Genomic DNA, 18,594 nt, shown 5'->3' on the forward strand with positions numbered 1-18,594 from the left:
CTAGTGTGAGACACCCAGAATTGGACACAGCTGAGCCCTCCCCAGTGCCGAGTAGAGTGGGACAGTTACCTCCTGTGGCTTCCATACGACACTGCTGTTAATACAACCCAGAATGATATTCACTTTTCTTGCAACAGCATCCCATTGTTGACTGATATTCAATTTGTGATCCACTATTACCCCCAGTCCTCTTCAGCAGTACTATTACCCACCCAGTTATTCCCCAGTTTGCAGTTGTGCATTTGATATTTCCTTCCTAAGTGAAGTACTTTGCACTCGTCTTTATTGAATTTCATCTTGGTGAATTTAGACCAATTCTCAAATTTAGCAAGGTCATTTTGAATTCTAGTCCTGTCCCTCAAAATGCTGGCAGCCCCTCCCAGCTCCGCAAATTGTATAAACATACTCTCCGCTCCATTATCCGAGTCATTAATGAAAATATGGTCTAGTACCGGATACGGGACTGACCCCTGTGGGACCCTGCTAGAGACACCCTCCCAGTTTGCTAATGGGAAGAAGTCGGGGGAGGGGGACTTTGTTTGTCAGTGTTTGACTCTAGGGAGCTTTTATGAGCAATGGAGAGAAATGGGTAAAGCTACCCAAATGACTCGCTATTGTCCTTAAACACACAGTGGAAAAGCACAAGCAGATCAGCCGCCTTCTCCAGAATGGACCTTGAACAGTCCCTGGTGTCAGCGAATTGCTGCCCCATCTACCCCAGACCCCCATTGTGCCTCTCCCTAACTCCCGCTGTGCTTTGCCTGCAGAATGTGAAGGACGATGGGCAGCATGCCTGGAGACTGAAGCACTTCAAGAAACCTGCCTACTGCAACTTCTGTCGCACCATGCTGTTGGGGGTCCGAAAACAGGGCTTGTGCTGCTCCTGTGAGTCCCGCTCTCCTAGCCCTCTGTGCCCCATGTATGGCCTGTCGTACTGCAGCACACTGACCAGCGTTCAATCCCTGCCCTTGATTTGCAGCACAGCCCTTGTCCATTTCTTTCAGGATGCTTTGGGTGCCACAAGCATCCGAGGAAATCAAGCCTATTGCAGGAGTGGGAGGGTGAGGTTCTGTGGCCTGCGATGTGCAGGAGGCCAGACTAAATCACTATAGTCCCTTTTGGTCTTAAAGTCTATGAGTCTATAACCCCGGCCCCAGATAACGGGGCTCTGGCCCTTTCTTGCTTTCCTATCCTTAACAACAAAAGCTTCATTTGGGTAACTTGACATGTTTGACTGCAGTCTCCAAAGGCTGGGAAATTCAGAGATTAGTCTGAACCTCGATCCCTAACTCACCCGGCTTTGCCCAAGTAATGTAAAATCTTCCCCTAGTCCAGGTCTTTCTCCCCTGCCTGGAGTGTCCTGCCCCAACCCGGGAGAGCTGAGAATGGAGTGTCAACATTAACACTCAGCCAGGCAAACAATCCCTCCTTCCCAGTAAGGCACCCCTCTTCCCAAGGTCCAGGGCCTAGATAACCGCTACACTGGGGTCCTGTTCTCCTCGCAGCTGCTGAGCTCCGCTGGGTCCTCCAAAGTGCTCATGGTCAGGCTCGATACCCCAGCTCCCTAGACAGTTATACGGTGCCCATCACTCATCTCTGCCAGCAGGGGGTGCTGCTCTCCCCTCCCTGCAGCATCTTCCTCCAGGCTTCCTGCTCTCCTGTTAATTCGATGATAGAGGCTTGAGCCTGCAACTGCGGAGCAGTGCCTGGGAGGCAGTGAGTGCCTAGCTCCCCCTGGAGGTCAGTGGAGTTTGAAGGTGCTCAGTCTTACCCAGCATGTGCTGCTGGAAACCTGCAGGCTCTGGCCCATTCTGTTTCATAAGCTAACAGGCAGCCCACTCCTTCACATGGTAGCGAGGTGGTGGGTAGCTCCCACTACTTCCCTCCCTGCTCTGACTCTGGCTGTGGCCAACGCAACGCATCACCTGGATGCATGGGAGCTCTGGCTCTTGTCTGTATCCTGGGGCGGCTCTGAAATGGATGCAGCGTGCATGCACCGAGGGGTCACAGCTGACTTCTTTTCCCCTTTCTGCTGCAGTTTGTAAATATACCGTCCATGAACGGTGTGTGTCCAAAGAGATTGCCTCGTGCATCAGCACATACGTGAAATCCAAGAGGAACACCAATGTGAGTAGCATGTGTGTGCACGACTGCTGACTGGTTTCCCTTCCAGCTCTGCTAACGCCCATGCAGGATGTGCTGTTATTGGAGACAGCCGTGGGATTTCCCTGTGAGAGTGGCTGGCAGCTCAACTGTGTACCTGTGCTCAGCAGGGGAGATGAGTGAAGCTTTAGAAGCCCCGCTCTACCTTAGCTGGGGGGTTAGCAGACTATTGGCCAATGGACTCACCTGAGATCCAGCTGGGAGTGGACCAAAGCTCCACCAGAATGGATACTGGGGACAGTGAGGATGGGGCCAGTTCCCCCCCACATAACCTGCAGATCACTTAGGTTCCCATGGTTTGCTCTACGTGCCAGGCTCCCCAAAGCTATCATAGCGCTGGCTCTCCCAAGGAGGGGGAGCAGCAGAGGATGGGGCTGGCAGCCTTCCCCGTGGCTGGCTGGCCATACAGGAACAGCCTACATCCAGTTACCCCCGCAGAACAGGGCAAAGAGAGATGTCAGAGAACTTCGCAGAGCAGCTCTTTTTAACAGGACAGCGCCAGCTGGTGCTTGGGCCTCTTTGCCGTTGTCTGGTGTGCAAAGCAGGCCAGTGTCCAAGGGAACGGGGCAGTGGCAGTCCAGACCCCTGTTTATCCAGGGTCTCCTGAGAGACCTTTGACTCAACAGATTCCCTGTGTGCCCAATTCCCATTGCCCGTTAGCCTCTGGGCTTCAATGCTGGCCCAGATGGCGCCATCTCTCTTTCATTTCTCGCCTGTTCTTTCAGGTCATGCAGCACACCTGGATCGAGGGGAACTCCCCAGTCAAGTGTGACAGGTGCCACAAAAGCATCAAGTGCTACCAGGGTATTACCGGGCTACACTGTGCATGGTGTCAAATCACAGTGAGTACGTGGAGGGGACGCTGTGCAGGGATGTCAGGGAGACTGAATGGCCCCGGGTGGGGTAGGATACACAAAACCGTTTGCTCCTAGGTTACCAGCCCATGTCAGGAGTGTTCAAAAGCCCATTACCGCCTGGCAAGTAGAAGGAGAGCTGCTGGCCTGTGTGAAATGAGCTGGTGCCCACCCTGTTCCTTGTGAGCCCTCCTATGAATTGCTGTCACCGTGAGTGCTGAGGGTCTTCACTGAGAAGCCAGCAGCTGGCTCGGTATGAAAAATGAATGACCTACCTGTGACCCCACTATATCTGGGTCCAGGTCTGCCAGCGGGGGCTGCAGGGGAAGCTTGTGTCTTTTCAGGCTGTGACTGAGCAACTGCCATCAGCACTGGGCTCACTCTGCAGCCGAAACAGGTGGCCCAATATACAGGCTCTGCGAGGGGGAGGAGAATGGTGCCAGCTCTCCAGGAGAACTGGGTTCCCCAAGCTCTTCTACTGCCCTGGCAGCACTCCCACAGGGTCTGACAAGTCCCATGGCCCATTGTGCCAGCATGACAAATACAGGCAATGGCCTCTGCCAGTGGGAGGGAAAGGCTGTGGCAGGCCTGGAGAAGCCTCAGTTGGTTTCCCAGCCCACTTTAACCGTCTCTTCCTTCGGGTTAGAGATGAGATCTGAGAGGCAGCCTGGGGAGGGACAGTCACCCTGGCACTCCCTAGCGCCGGGCCGAGGATTTGACAGCTCAGGCATTGTGCTGCAGGAACCCACAACACATCACTTTCCCCGCCACAGTGGCACTTAGGGGTGGAGCAGATCACGACCCTTCCATCGGCACAATGCCCCTTGCAGCAAAATCCGTGTTCCATGGCAGAAATTCGAATGAAGCCAGGAAGGCTCTTGTTAGTTTCATGCTCCGCCTGTGGGGAAACTGACCTGAGCCAAGGAGGGCAGCTGGCAAGCGGAAAAACTCTGTCTCAGTTCTCCTGCAATGGCACGTTCCGGAGATCCCTTCCCCCAAAAATGGCACCGGACAAAATATTGTTCAAAACTGTGACATGTAGTAGAGCAGCCCTGAGCCCTCTTCCCTTGAGATCCCGGTGAAGGGGGGGACGCAATAAGGGCAACGGGAAGAGGGTGGAAACAAGCAGGGACAGAATGAGACGAGGGGATTCCAGGAAGCAGGAAAGTGGGGAGAGCTAATGCAGAGAGCGATTGTCATGGGGGTAGAAAACCCCTCAGCTGAACTCTGCTCCCCCTGCTTCAGCCCATATTACAGTGTCAGGGCTCTCTGGTCTGTAGTGCTTGGGGCTTCCATGCATAATGCTGTCAGCTCAAAGGGTTGGAGAGCCAGAGCCAGGAGGCCAGCTGCCCAGAGGGGAGGGGCGGGGAGGGGAGGCGGTCACGCTCTCACGCGCCTTCCTCTCTCTTCCCAGCTTCACAACAAATGTGCCTCCCACGTGAAGCCAGAGTGTGACGGGGGGCAACTCAAGGATCACATCTTGCTGCCTTCTGACATCTGCCCAGTGGTTCTGGTATGTCTGTCTCTTCCGGCCCGTACGGCAGTGAGGGGCACGGGCATGCACATGCCCTCTTCAATGTCCCCCCCAGAAACCTGTGGGAACTCAAAGCTACGTCTGCTTGAGTGCATGGCTCCACCCTGCAAGCCCCGCGGAGCAAGGCAATCCCAAGGCAAGGCAGCATTCAGCCCAGCCCGATACCAGTAGATCTGCATCAGCCCAGTAGCATCGCAGCCCTGCAGCATGCTCACTCCTCTAGCAACAGACACGATGCCGCCCGCAGGGCACCCCTCAAGGAACCGCAAGGCACAACCTTAACTCTGACCACCCCTTGCTTCTTTAATTTGCAAGGTTGTGATTGCAAATATCATGAAAATGCTATTCTGCCATGTGCCGGATGGGTAAAGAGTGCACATTTCCTCATACCCACAACATCCCTGGCCTTACTGAACACAAAGAAACCTCTTCTGTCCAATTACACTGTGGCTTTCAAGGGATCAGCTCAGCTTTGCAGTGCACACCGCCCAGCAAAACCACACACACATAGATGGCTGGTGAAGCTTCCCCTGGGGGAGGCTAGCTCCCTGTCCCCCACTTCTTCCTTCCACAACACTGTCCACACTGCACCCCAAGCCCCATCCCTGCTCTACCCCAGGCCCCGCCCCCTCCCCTGCTCAGCCCCATTTGCTGCGTGTGTCTCTCCTCTCCTTCCCTCCTCCTCCCTGTTCAGCCCCCCCCACCACCGCTGCTCAAAGTGTGAATCCCTCCTCTCTCCCTCCCCCCATCACTCAGGAGGGAGGCGGCGGCAGGGGGACCAAGTGGGAAGGAGAGGAGAAATCAGCGAGCGATGGCGGGGACCTCTGGGGTGGGGGGTGGAGTGCTGGAGAGGAGCAGCCAGGCAGTGGCTGGCGGAGAACACTGAGCTTTTATATGGGCCACGTAGGTTCCGGGGTGGCTGAGGAGGCGGTATCTGCCTCTCAGCTTCCAGGTTCATCGATAATCTCCCTGGGGAGTCCAAGGGACCCGGGAAGCTGAGTAGCAGATACCGTCTCCTCAGCCGCATGGGCACCTGCATGGCACATAATAAATAAGCATAAACTTCCAGCAGAAGCCCACTCCCAGGAGGGAGGGGAAGGGGCAGGGCCACCATGGCCCAGGCGCTTGGCCTAATATAACCATGTACACACAAATGTCTTCCCCCACCATATAGCAGGCTGTAACTGGGCCTATGGAAGAAACCAGCAGATCACAGCTCAGGCTGTGCCATGCAGAGGCATCTCCCGTCCTTCGGTGTGTGCTCTCTGGGGATGGCACTATTGGAGTGAGGCTCGGTGGATCCTGGGCAATGCTTGCAGGCTGCGGTTGTGCTGGGTGTGGCTGTTGCCTTGGCGTGTGATTTCCAGGTCTGTGACTCGGCTCTCAGTCAGGGTGTTTGGGCCTGTGCCTACGCTATGGCCACTGTCATGGAAACTGCAGGGCCGTCAGCCCCTCCTGCCCCCATGGGGACTTGTTTCTGCCAGACCAATCCTGGAAGCTGGAGTCTGACAAACAAATGCCCCTTCTTAGCTCTTCGTTCGTGTGTTAGATTCCGTGCATCTTTTTCCTTCTAAAAGGACAGGCAGTCCCACCCCAGGAAATCAGACAGCGATTCCCCTGCCAGCACCTGTCCAGACGACACCGCCCAGACCAAATTCAATACCACCACACTGGACGGGCACGGCCTGCAGGTAGGTGGCTCTGAGCTGCCTTGGTCTCCAGGAGGCTCAGATGCTGGCCTGGGAGTGAGAAACCCAGGGGCAGGGAGCTGAAGTCTCAGGCCCAGGCCAGCAGGGGATGAGGGTCTGACAGGGAGCTAGACTATTCATGCACTCTGATGGCTGGCTGGGGTCACGTTACCCCTGCTGGCCAGCTCTGCTTGTGTCTACTGACTTCCGGGTATTGGAATGAACTCTGGGACAGTCTGTCCTGGCGTGTCAATGACCCTACGATCCTTTCCCCACAATGGCCTTTATTTCTCCTTTGTGTAGCCTGTTGTTTCTGAGGTGCAGCTTCAGAAACGCCAGTGAACGATCAGTTTATGGTGCTAGTATCATCTCACTGTTTCCCTGTGCTCCCCGTCCGTCTCTTGCATCCATCTGTAATATAGACTGCAGGCAGGGACCGTCTCTTTGTTCTGTGATTGGACAGCACCTGGGGCAATGGGCCTGGGGCCTGTATCATGACGCACATCGTTAATGATGAAAATATCGGCAGGCAGAGCTGAGCAGCCACATGGCTCTGCCCTGTCATGTATCCCATTATCCGCTGGGCAGTTCCCCACTGGGTGTGGAGCCATGGTGTGGAGCCTGCGCTCAGTGTCCCTCGCTGGTGCCTTCCTCCGTGTGGGGTTCTCTCCTCCCTTACTGAGAGCATGGACCATCCCGTCTTACAGCAGGGCCTCATGACTCGAGCTCATCTGAGGCTCCACCCATTCCTCCCCCCTCCCCCCCGCCCATGGATGGGTGGTTTTCATACATGTCTCACGGGCGGGCCGTGTTCTGCTCTTTGCATTTCAGATCACCCCCAGGCCCAGGACCCACCCTCTGCTGGTGTTCGTGAATCCCAAGAGTGGAGGGAGACAAGGAGAAAGGTACGTTCTCTGCTCCCCGGAGGCACTGGCTGAGCATTTGCTTCCTTCCCAGTCAGGCCTATGGATCTGGGGAGCTTGGGGGCAGGTAGCGATGAGGGGAGCTGCTTGGGACAGAGGCAATCTGCACAGGTGCCCCTGGGGCAGACTGGGGGCCCTGTTACTAACCATGGCAGTCCTTCCGCGATATGGGTGAGCTGGAGCTAGTCGGGGCTGTCCTTCACCTGCCAGCCACGAGATGTTTGGGTGAAAGTCGCTGTACGGTGGGGAGTGCTTGGGATGCCCGGCTCCCTGCGGCACTGAGCTATTGCTGCTGACTTTTCTTCCTCTCTGTGTGTTGCTAGGAGCCCCACATAATGAGCAAAGATGGAGAGTAAGCAACAGCAGCCCCTCCTGGTGCCAGGCTCTGGCCGGGGTTTCTGCAATGGGATCTGCCCCGTGCCAGCCTTGCCCTGTGAGTGGATTCCCTGTCCGCATCCTCTCGGCCAGACAGCCCATTTGCATGGCTCTCCTTTGTTTCCAGGGATAGTTTCCTTCTGTTTCCGTCTCTCACTCGCCCTCTATTTCCACAGAGTCCTTCGGAAATTCCACTATCTGCTCAACCCCAGACAAGTGTACAACCTGGACCGAGGGGGACCGACTCCTGGGTATGGAGATGATAGACAACCCACGTCCCCACACCCCATCCTTATCTCTCCCTGCCTCTGTCATCCTCTCCCACCCCCCTGCCAGCAATAAGCCATCCCCTGTGATCACCTGACTCTCCCTCCTTGTGCTTCCACTTTCCAGATTGAATTTTTTCCGTGACGCCCCAGACTTTCGTGTCCTGGCATGCGGCGGGGATGGGACTGTTGGCTGGATCCTGGACTGCATAGGTAACTCGGGATCACAAGTGCACTGTGTATGTGCCCAAGAGACCTGAGCTAAGGAGCTCTGTAAGCTGCTGCACCATGGAGCAGCCGCGCTTGTAACCTGGATAAGATGCTGTGATGGAGCTCGCTGGTCTGACTCCCTGTGGTGGGAGCAGACCTGCACGTTCCCAGAAAACAGGCTAAGGGGCAGCAGGTCCCCATTCTGCCCTAGCTCTCTTCTCTCCTGCCTGACTTGGTGCTGGTTTCCTGCTGCCTCCAAGCCTTCCCCAGTGCTGGGAAAGTGCCTGCCTCCTGCTGTCTGGTTTATCTTCCACTGCAGCCCTGCTCACTGCCAACCCTCTGGCTTTGTCTGTCCCTGTCATGTTCTGCAGCCTCCCCTCTGCTCCTCTATGCTCCCATGGCTCTTCGGGTCGAACCCCTCTCCACACTCTGCCCCGTGGCCCGCCCGCCACACCGGGGCACATGGCTTCTCCCTGATGTGCGGAGCTCTCTTCTGAAGACATCCCTCTGAGCTGCTATTGCTGCCCCGTGTTAGGAGGCGCCTACCAATGGCATCTTCTGGCAGCTCCTGGCAAGCAGGCTGAGCTATCGGACACTAGCTCCTGCCTGCAAGCTGCCCTCTTGTGGATAGAATCGCCAGGGGTAGAGGACACTTGCTTGCTACCCGGGTATGCTCATGCTTCCACATGCATTTGCCCCATTTCCACGCTGGCACAGGCTCTCCCTGGAATCTGCAGTGCCACAAAGAAGCAGAATCACTCTGTTTTTTCCCAGAAAGGATGAGTCTGGTTTTCAGCTCTTTGCACTTTCCCAGGAGCCCCTGCATTGTGGATAATAGGACAGGGACTTAGCCGAGAGGCCGCTGGCTTGTGTCTGTGCTAACAGCCTTCTCTCTTTGCATTGCAGACAAGGCGAACTTGCTGAAGCACCCCCCTGTGGCTGTCCTGCCACTGGGAACCGGCAACGACCTGGCCAGGTGTCTGCGCTGGGGAGGAGGTGAGGCTTCCTGACTTGGCCAGCTGGCCCACTCCGCCCCAAGCACCACAGAACACACTTCCAAGCTGCCTTTGTAGGCACATGCTGTACATCCGGGGGGGCAAACTGTCCCTTCTCAGGATGTGTGGACACATGGCGCAAACTCACCACCGTGCTTGCCGTCCAGGTGCACGAGGACTTGCTGTTAATGCTAGTGAACATAGCAAATTCAGCTGCATCAGGCTGAAAATGTACCTGGTGAGTCATCCCTCTGCTTTCCTAGACACACAGCTGATCTGCTGGGCAGCCCAGACAAAAGATTCAAATTCTTATGGGGTGTGAGGGGCTTCTCCTCCATCTACCCTTGGGAGAGGGTGTGGCCTAGTGGATAGAGCACTGGACTGGGACCCTTGGGTTCTATTCTTGGCTTTGCTGCAGGGTGACCTTATGCAGGCCAATTAATGCTCTGTGCCTCAGTTTCTCCATCTGCACTGACCTCCTTTGTAAAGCGCTTTGAGATCTACCTCATAGAAGAGCTAGGAATTGTCATTTCGCAGTACGTCATCTCTCTAACTGGGATGGGGGAGCTCCTTGGGACCTTATCTTATTCTCCTCTCATGCGTACCACGTACACCAGAGCTGCTATTTCTATAAATAGGGAACAATAACAAGGAGTTCTCTCCGTCACTGCTGCAAGAGTCACGTTTCATGGCACAGTTTTGGTTCCAATCCCCCACATCATCCCCCTGAAATAGCCTGAGAATTGGCTTTCTGTAGGTATGTGGGGATGGTTTATCAGATGCTTCATCAGAATGCCAGCAAAGGAGAAATGAAACCCCAGCTGAGGCCCCGATCCTGTAACATGGTCCCAGCCAGCAGACCTCAGCACCCTCACAGAGCATCGCATGGGAGTCCACGTCCATGGAGCAAGCTACAGGGTCCCGGTTAGAATGGCAATCTCTTACAGCAATGGTGCCTTCGTCCAGCGCCTCACTCCATGTAGCTAGCCTGCTGTTGCACTCAAGTGCAGTCGGTGGTTTCTGCACAGACACAGTCCCTGCTCTGAAGAGGCTGTGCTCTGGGGCCTTGTCTACACAGGAGAGTTGCGCCAGATTAACTTTGGTCAGTTTCAAAACTGCTGTAGTTAAACAGGTGCAAAGCCCTGGGTGGGTGCGCTAATTTCAGCGTAGCTTACCTGGTAAGGAGCTGAGTTCAGCTGCATAGATATAAACAGAAATCAGAGCGTCTACATGGTGGGCTGCAATGGCTCCATAACCCACTTTTAGTTAAACCAGCACAAGTCTGTGCACAGAGCAGGCCTGAGAAGACAAACCAGCCCAGGGGATGGGGGAGCGAGGCACACATACAAGTACAGCAACCGGCTGCGTGTGTGAGAGAGTGTGACAGGCCCTTGTCACGTGGGCTCCATTTTTGTGGGTTATTAAGTGATACATCTGCATTGGCCTCTCTACCTGATTGTTTGCAAAGCTAACCTGTCTGCATCTGCGTCTCCACCGAGCTGTTAGTGGTAGCTGTGTTCTTGTCACTTAGCTCCCCGGTCCTTCTGAGCAGGGAGAGCAGAGTATAGAGGAGAGACCGTTCAGACTCTGACAACCCAGCTCTTCCTTCTCCAACTTCCAGTTCTTCTGGGCTTGTGTTAGACCCTGGCTGGGGAGTTAGGCAGTCCAGGTTCAATTCCCAGCTCCATCCCTGGGTGACATCAGGCGAGTCACTCTGGGCCTCAGTCCCTCCCATCTGTACAGCAGGGGGACAATTCTTTTCTCCCCCCTTGGTCTTGCCAGCTTGGGCTGTGATCTCTTTGGGGCTGGGACGGCCTCTTGCTGAATGTACATACAGCATCTAGCGCACTGAGCCTCTCTCTCCCCACCCCCCCCCCCCCCGACCCCTGACAGCACGTCACGTTAGGTGCTGCTCTAATCCAGTCTGTGACTGGTGCCGTCACTCTGTGGGATTGGAAAGGCTCTGACTGGAAAGACAGATTTTTCTTAGGCTTCTAGTCTTCCAAATCCCAGAGTGGCCTGGCTGTCCTGGGCGTCCCAGGCTCTTTTCTGGCTCTTCTCTGCCTCCCATCCAGTCCCCTCTGGACTTCCCCGATCCAGTGCCTTGCTGGGTGGCTCGCTGCTCTCTCTGCCTGGAATCACAGGGCGCCCATGAGCACTGGACTGAGCATCCGGGGGGCGAGGCCTGGGGTGTCGCACCAAAATCCCCCACGAAGCTGAATGATTTTCCTGCCTGGCAGCACTGCAGCAGGCACTGAGCCCTTCCCACACTGGAGCGCCAGAGAAACAGCAAATGCCCTGCTGGGAAATAGAGCCCTGTGGAGCGTGCGATGCGCTGGATGGCCCAGTTTGGGTTCAGCCCTAACTGAAGTCGGCTGTCCCTCGCCTCTCCAGGAGCACCCTGATCTAGTACAGCGTTTACAGTGTTTACACTCCGTTTTGGCTCTGAACTTCCCCACGCCCTGGGCCAGGCCAACTCTCCCTGACCAGGACAGCTTGCCACTGCACAAGTTGGGGTTTCCACCACCACTTCATCTGCCCTTTGCTCCCTCCCTCTTGGGTTCCCATGTGTGTGCATCTGAGCCAGGGGATCCTGTGGCCACCAGCCTCTCCTGATCACCGTGCACGACAGAGTGGGAAAGTCACTTAACAAGGGCTATTCACACCCCCACAGAAAACAACTCCAGCTCCCGATTCCTGCAGCTTTCGAAACCACTGACCCCAGCCCATGTATCCCCACGGGGTCGGCCAGTAAGCCCTGCACAGGAGAGATCCTTGTGGGTCGGGCTCAGAGCTCGAGGACACTGACCTGGCTCTAACGCAGCCCCTCCTGTAGCCCATCACCCAGCTAGCTTGGTCCCTGGCATGTGGCAGAGAAGCAGGTGATGGGAGCTAAACCTGAGCAAGACAGAGGTGGCCCTGGCAGAAAGTGGGAGAGGTGTGAAGAGCAGGTCACCCCACAGCGGCTCCTGATCTCAAGGGAGTCTGCGCTCCCGTAGTCTCCTCGGTCCAGAGCCAGGAGTTGGTCAGTATCTCTCGCGGCTTCTGGACATGCAGATAGCTCCTGCTGCCAAAATAGCCTGTCACTTGCTGCTGTCATGAAGACTGCACCCCCGAATGCTGGGCCGTGGTCAGAGACAGGGCCCTCATGGTTCAGTGCTGGATTGCTGGCTTTGGGTTGGGCTGGGAATGTGGACGTTGACATCAGCTGGGCCAGAACCCAGCAGCCATCCAGCCCCACCTCATGCTCCGCCCATGCCGCCAGCTCCCCGCAGAACAGCAGATCCACCTCGAGATCAGGGTTCCCACTGGTGTGCCACTGGGCTGAGTTACCTCCACGAGCAGGGCTTGCTAAGGGGCTGAGAGCTCCGCCAGCAGTTACATCCACGGCAGCGCTGATCTGAGCAGCCCCCGGACACAGCCTCATGCCAGCAGAGGAGAGCTGTCTTGGCAGCTGGTCCGAGGCTATGGCACGTCCTGCTGGAGGAGGTGAGAATGATCCCCAGGCCTCCCCGCCTTCTGAGCAAAATACCAGCCTGGCAATTTGCCTTCCCGCAACAACAGCAACAGGCACTAAGACCAGAGGAGAGGCAGGATGTTCACACACACAGTCCCCATCCTGTGGCCAAGGGACAGTGGGAGGCTCTCAGATACCCTGGTGATGGGCCCTGGAGAAGAGCCTCAGCAGAGAGTGGGCGCTGTGGCCACCCGTGTGGGCTGCTGGCCTGGTTGTTACTCGACATGGGCTAGGAACAGCCGCATCTTGGCTCCCAGCTAGACTTGCAGCTCTCGCTCCTGCAGTTCCAGAGAGCTGGCTCTGCAACCTGGGCAGTGAATCTGGACAGGGCCCAATGGCCCATGTGAACTGCCTGTGTTCTTTGCTGTGTATAGGCAGCCCTGGGCCCAGTGAATAGGATGCCGTTCTAACAAGATGGAGAGGGGCCAACCCCAAAACCCTGGGAGTCCAGGTGGGCTCTGCCGCTTGCCCGGGAACTCCTGTGAGTGGATTTATTCCCACCTGGAGCTAATCTTTACAAAGCCTCCTCCCACTCTGCAGCGCTCGCCTCCAGCAACTGTGATGGCACTCCATGGGGGGACGGAGGGATGGTCCTGTTTACTCTCTTCTCAGCTCTGCACCCTGCTGGGACCCATCCAGTGCACCACGAACCTGACACGGCTCTGCCCTGGCCCCCCAAATCTGACCTGGCTCTGCCTTTGCTCTCCAGACCTGATCCAGCTCTGCCCTGGCCCCCACAGAACTGAACCATCTCTGCCCTAACCCTTCAGCCTTGACCCTCCAGACCCAACCCATCTCTGTCAATGATCCCCCCAGACCCAACCCATCTCTGCCCTGACCCCACAGCCTTGACCCTGCAGACCTAACCCATCTCTGCCAGTGATCCCCCAGACCCGACCCATCTCTGCCCTGACCCCACAGGCCCGACCCTGACCCTAGTCACTGCTGAGCAGCGTGTGGTGTCTCCCTGATGGTCTAGTGGTCAGAATTTGGTGCCTTCCCCACTGAGGCCTGGGTTTGATCCTTGGTCAGGGAAACATCTATGGAACTTCCAGTGACCCCACAACTGCTGAGTCCTGCCCACTGCCAGTTACCCCACAAACTTCCCCCTTTTTGCCCTGATCCCAGGTCCTGCTGAGTCCCTCCCAGCAACCCTGTCGGTCGTTGTCAGGCCCTCACAGCCTGATCTGCCATTGCAATGCTGGGCCCTGTTTGCTGACAACACCAGCCTTGGTCGCTGCTGCACCCTACCAGCCATGAGCAAGTCTCTGTACTACAGATGACCATGCTTTAGCATGCCCCAGGTGCCGCCATTGACCCCTGCCAACTCAGCATGGCACTGGGCTGTGTGTCCCACCTATTGCCAGCGGAAGTGTACACTAGCCATCTGCCCCGGTTAACCCTCTCGTCACATGACTCCAAGTGGCACTGCCATGTGTCCCGTTGGCAGTCACTGTGCTGCTCTGAGCATCTCTCTTGTGCTAACAGTGATCCAATCCTTTGTCCCTCCCAAGGTTATGAAGGGGGCAGCCTGCTGAAGGTGCTGAAGGACATTGAACACAGCATCGAGGTCATGTTGGACCGGTGGCGGATTGACGTGATCCCCACGGACAAGGAGGAGAACGGAGACCCTGTCCCGTACAGCATCATCAACAACTATTTCTCCATAGGCGTGGTAAGTAGTCCTGGGATTTCCCTTCCGGCAGGAGAACAATGAGTCTATCCAGACTTGGCTCAGCCAGGGCGAGGCGGGATCAGTGAGGAGTGGTGTGTTGGGCTGGCATACACACACTGGCATAGCAGAGCCCTTTGGCCGTACCATGCCTTCCATGTTGGGCACACAGCCAGTAGCTTGATGTCACTGTGTGGCCCTGTGCTGGTTTACATATGAGTCACAGCCCTTCACCCCACGTCGCAACGGGCCCAGGCTGCGTGGAACGGCAGTGTGCAGCGACCTGTGGAGCATTTTCATGATGCTTTTCCAAATGTCTAGGATGCAGCCCAACGAGTCGGCCCACCAGCCTGGCTCCCAGGAGTCATCCCTCCTCACCCAGCTAGTCCCATTGAGGTCAGTCAGGAGCGGGTCCCTATTTTGCAGTGGCATTCCTCACTCAGACAGTACCCCGAGCACTTTGTAGAGCTAGCCCTGGAGAGGCGGGGCTGCTGCTGGCTCTGCAGGCCTAGGCCACAACAGCAGGGGGAGATGGGATATTCCTGGTGGGAAATCCCCCTCAGGAAGGGCCTCCTGCAGACTGACATTGCTTGACAGCGAATCAGTGGCTTTCGTCTTTGTAACAGCAGATTGGCAAAGTGATGCTGGTTGAACTGAAGGCAGACGTTAGTGCCTGGAGTAAGTGCTAGCCAAGCTGCCATAATAGTCTCTTCCCAAGGTGTCTCTGCCAGGGCACCTCAGTTCTGACCTAGTCCATTGCTGCTCCCCCACTGAGATCTGCTAAGATCTCCCACCCTGGGCTTGGGGAAGCCGATTTCAACCTTACGCCCTGATCTGCAGCATAACACGCTCGTTGGGGGCCACATAATTCTGATATCCGAAGTCATCACCCCAGCAGCAGTCCCCTGCTGTCTCTCTCTGTATCCGATCGCTGTACGACTTGTGGGGCGCCCCCCTGCTTTACAGACACCTACATACCCGGGGAGAGAGAGGAGGGCTTTTCAAAAGGCAACTCCAGTGGGAACAGAGTTACACCAACGCTGAGTGTTTCTGAAAATCCTCCCAGGGCCCTAAAGCGTTTACACTGTGGAGATGTGTCCTCCAAAAAAAGTGACTCCACTCTGATATAAACTATAGAGAGGCAGGCGAAAGGGAACTGCCCTATTGGTCCTATGTGTATTGTAGCAGTGTGCAAACACCCAAGGCAGTGGCCAGGCCCTGTTGCGTAAGGCATGCAGAGAGGCAGATCCTTGGCTGGTGTTAATTGTCAGTGCTTTTTTCATGCCTGTTTACCCCAGATGAGGCCCTGCATCGTGTGTGTCTTGCCTTTGGGAGCTTGTCCTCTGCACATACAAGGCAGACAAATAGTAAAAGACAAACAAGAGCTCAGTCACAAGGCAGAAGTTGCGTAACTTGGCTTAACTCTTGGGTGTAATTCCAGTGCTGTCAGTGGAATCACACCTGCTCAAACCAGGTCAGATTTTGGCCCATAGCTTCTATTCCTGGCTCCTCCCAAGAACCTCTCTAAACTCAGGCAAATGTCTAATCTCAAAATCTAACCTGTTGGTGCCTCAGTTTACCTCTAGGAAATGGCTCTAATGATAGTTTCCAGGGGTATTGACTGAGCCTTTAGGTTTGAGAAGTTCTGTGAACTCTGATAAAAGCCACACAAAATACACCGCGAAGCTCTGGGTTTGGCTAGCATCCCTGGCTGGATTAGCTGGCATTTTTCCAGGTGGACTCTCCTGATGATATTCCCTGTTCATCTGTCTAAGCCAGAGATATTCAGACCTCAGGGGAAATTAGCTATCAGAATTACCCAAAAGAGCCACAGGAGTGTGAATTCATGGTTTCATTTTCTGTAGTACTATATATTCATATTCAAACAGTATGATGGGGAAACATTTAGTTTTTATATATAATTCTCACAGCAAAATGACTGACCAACTATTATTATTTTATCAACTACAATTGGTTAATAACATAGTAAAAACATCCTGATTGGTTAATAACTTAGATTGGTTACTAATTAAATCCCACAGTGTTTTAATATCATGGGCTGGAAAGAGCCGCAGGAGATGCATTGAAGAGCCACTCGTAGGTCCCAAGCCACAGTCTGAGTATCACCGCTCTATGCTCTCTCGGTCACTTGGCATCATTTTTCTGTCCTCACTGCTGTTTGCAGCACATCTTGACTCATCCAGCATGACTCTTTCTCCCAAACCAATGATCAGCCTCGCAGATGGGGAATGATATAAGGGGTACAAGTCTCAAAAGTGCCTAAAGCCCAGAACCACAATTGGATTGAGGCCCCACCCTCCTAAAGAGGGGTGGGGCTTAGCACACACCCCTCGCATCTCCACCTCCCATTGGCTAGCTTAGGCAGCTCTCCGCCTATCGCTCTGGCTTTGTTGGAGCCCATGCTTAAGTGCCCATCTCCTCCCATTTATTATTCAAGGAATCTGGGTGCCAAGCAGGGGCGGCTCCAGGCACCAGCGCTCCAAGCGCATGCCTGGGGTGGCAAGCTGTGAGGGGCGGCCTGCCGGTCGCTGTGGGGGCAGCAGTCAGGCTGCCTTCGGCAGCATACCTGCAGGAGGTCCGCCGGTCCTGCGGTTTCAGCGGCAATTTGGCGGCGGGGGCACCGAAGGTGCGGGACTGGCGGACCTCCCGCCGAAGGCTGCCTGACTGCCATGCTTGGGGCGGCAAAATACATAGAGCCACCCCTGGTGCCAAGCTCGGGCTGTGTGGATGCCAGTGTTGTACCTGTGATTTTCTGGGCACCTAGTTAGGTGTGGTGATGCTGAGAGTCGCCATGCCAAGGTCCCTTTGTGGATCAGGGCATCAGTGACATAGGAGCCTAAGGCTCAATGAGACATGGGCTCCCAAGTGCATGAGTCTCTTCCCAGCCCCTCCCCCCACGGCATCTGACGGGCACCTTCCCCTCGTTTGGTACGTTGCCGTTTCCCTCTTGAGAGTAAATGTCATTTATTTTTATTTTTCACGTTTTGGAAGGCGGGGAGCCAGCCTGCTGGTGTGACCTTCTGAACGCTGGGCAGCCCCAGCTAGTCACCGGCCCCCCGCGGGCTGGCTGTCATTAGCAACGCGTTCTCTGGAAGAGAGGAATGAGTCTGTCCTGGCTGAGGCTGGCATGGTTTGGGAAAGTGGGAAAACAGCACACTTGAGTCATCAGGATGAGAAACCTCAGCCTGGGACACTGGAAAGGAGCCTGGGTGGTGGAGAGGCCAACTCTGTTCCGCCTCTGTGCAGGTCATCGGTGAGGTGCTGGCTCCACTGAAGCCAATGGGAGCTTTGCCATTGACTGCAGTGGGGCCAGGATTTTGCTCCACCTCTGCTTCCTTCACAGGTGAGGGTGGATTTTCCATCAGTCTGCAGGATCAGCATCTCTATGGAGCAAGGCAGGATTGAGAGGCAGTGTAGAGCCGTTCCTCCTCCAAAGTGGGGCTTTACAAAGCTGGAGCCTCCCGCTGCCCCATGGCCTGGCCATGTCCGTGGTGCTCCTGGAGCTGATGCACAGCCAGCAGGGACTGGGCACAATGTGCTGGGGTGCCCTCTGCAAGGAAGGGCTGGGACATTGCCAGCAGTGTAACTCTTCCACATTTTGAATGAACAACCAGGAAAGGACTAGAATTTACGACAGCATGAAATGCAACTAGGGGAGGATTTAAAAACAAGGGAACGGGCTGGGGTCTGGGCTAGGAAAAAGGCAAAAATGCTGTTAAATGAGATTTTTATAACTGTTACTTTTTAATGTGTGGGGGGGTGCCAGTCCTGCTACTGAAGGGGGGGTGCCCACCCTTCCACAGATTTGCCTTGTAGACTCTAATCCTGCAAATCTTTACATGCACGGCCAGTCCCCCCAGCAACACCTTGCTGCAAGAGTGTGTCAGGCAAACACGTGAGTTAACTCTTGCCTGGGTGGACTGTGGGTTCTCAGTTTCCTTTCTCTTAGCTGGGCATACCCTGCCTGGGGTAGAACCTGGCCCTGTGTGAGACAGATCTTAGAGCAGGGGTTCTCACACTGTGCTCTGGTTGACCATGATGCTCATTCTCCTGTTTATTTCCGGTTGCTAAAGTGCATCAAGCCAGATAAAAAGACATTGGCTATTTTTCTTTGTAAACAATTACTGTGGTTGCCACAGGATGGTAGGAGCCACCAGCTGGGAAGGGTGGTGGGCGTTGCAATCACCAGCGGGAGGAGGGATGGCCGCACTTTGAAAAGTTTGGAAATTTGTGCTTACTTCTAGTATGGGCGTGAAAATGTCCAGGAAATTTCCATCGGCAAATCAAACCATCGGCAAACTCCTTCTTCCCCAGGGACTGAGTGAAGGCATTTAGTCCGCAATTCAGCAAAGCATTTAAATTCAGATCGAAGGTTA

General features: G+C 55.2%; 1 protein-coding gene across 5 annotated transcripts in view; it reads left to right on the plus strand.

Annotated features, from left to right (window-relative positions):
- The window catches only part of DGKG (diacylglycerol kinase gamma), a 143,735-nt gene that overhangs the window by 66,373 nt on the left and 58,768 nt on the right, over window positions 1-18,594 (plus strand). For 4 of the 5 annotated variants that reach the window (XM_054040177.1, XM_054040179.1, XM_054040180.1 and 1 more), the window contains 10 exons: window positions 768-885; window positions 2,039-2,127; window positions 2,889-3,005; window positions 4,432-4,530; window positions 6,129-6,242; window positions 7,071-7,144; window positions 7,714-7,788; window positions 7,931-8,016; window positions 8,920-9,009; window positions 14,040-14,200. In XM_054040177.1, the coding sequence (XP_053896152.1) occupies window positions 768-885; window positions 2,039-2,127; window positions 2,889-3,005; window positions 4,432-4,530; window positions 6,129-6,242; window positions 7,071-7,144; window positions 7,714-7,788; window positions 7,931-8,016; window positions 8,920-9,009; window positions 14,040-14,200 (1,023 nt within the window). The remainder of the gene's footprint in view (window positions 1-767; window positions 886-2,038; window positions 2,128-2,888; window positions 3,006-4,431; window positions 4,531-6,128; window positions 6,243-7,070; window positions 7,145-7,713; window positions 7,789-7,930; window positions 8,017-8,919; window positions 9,010-14,039; window positions 14,201-18,594) is intronic. The other variant, XM_054040181.1, reaches the window with a different exon arrangement.

This window comes from Malaclemys terrapin, chromosome 9, assembly GCF_027887155.1.
Source record: "Malaclemys terrapin pileata isolate rMalTer1 chromosome 9, rMalTer1.hap1, whole genome shotgun sequence".
Taxonomy (NCBI): domain Eukaryota; kingdom Metazoa; phylum Chordata; order Testudines; family Emydidae; genus Malaclemys; species Malaclemys terrapin.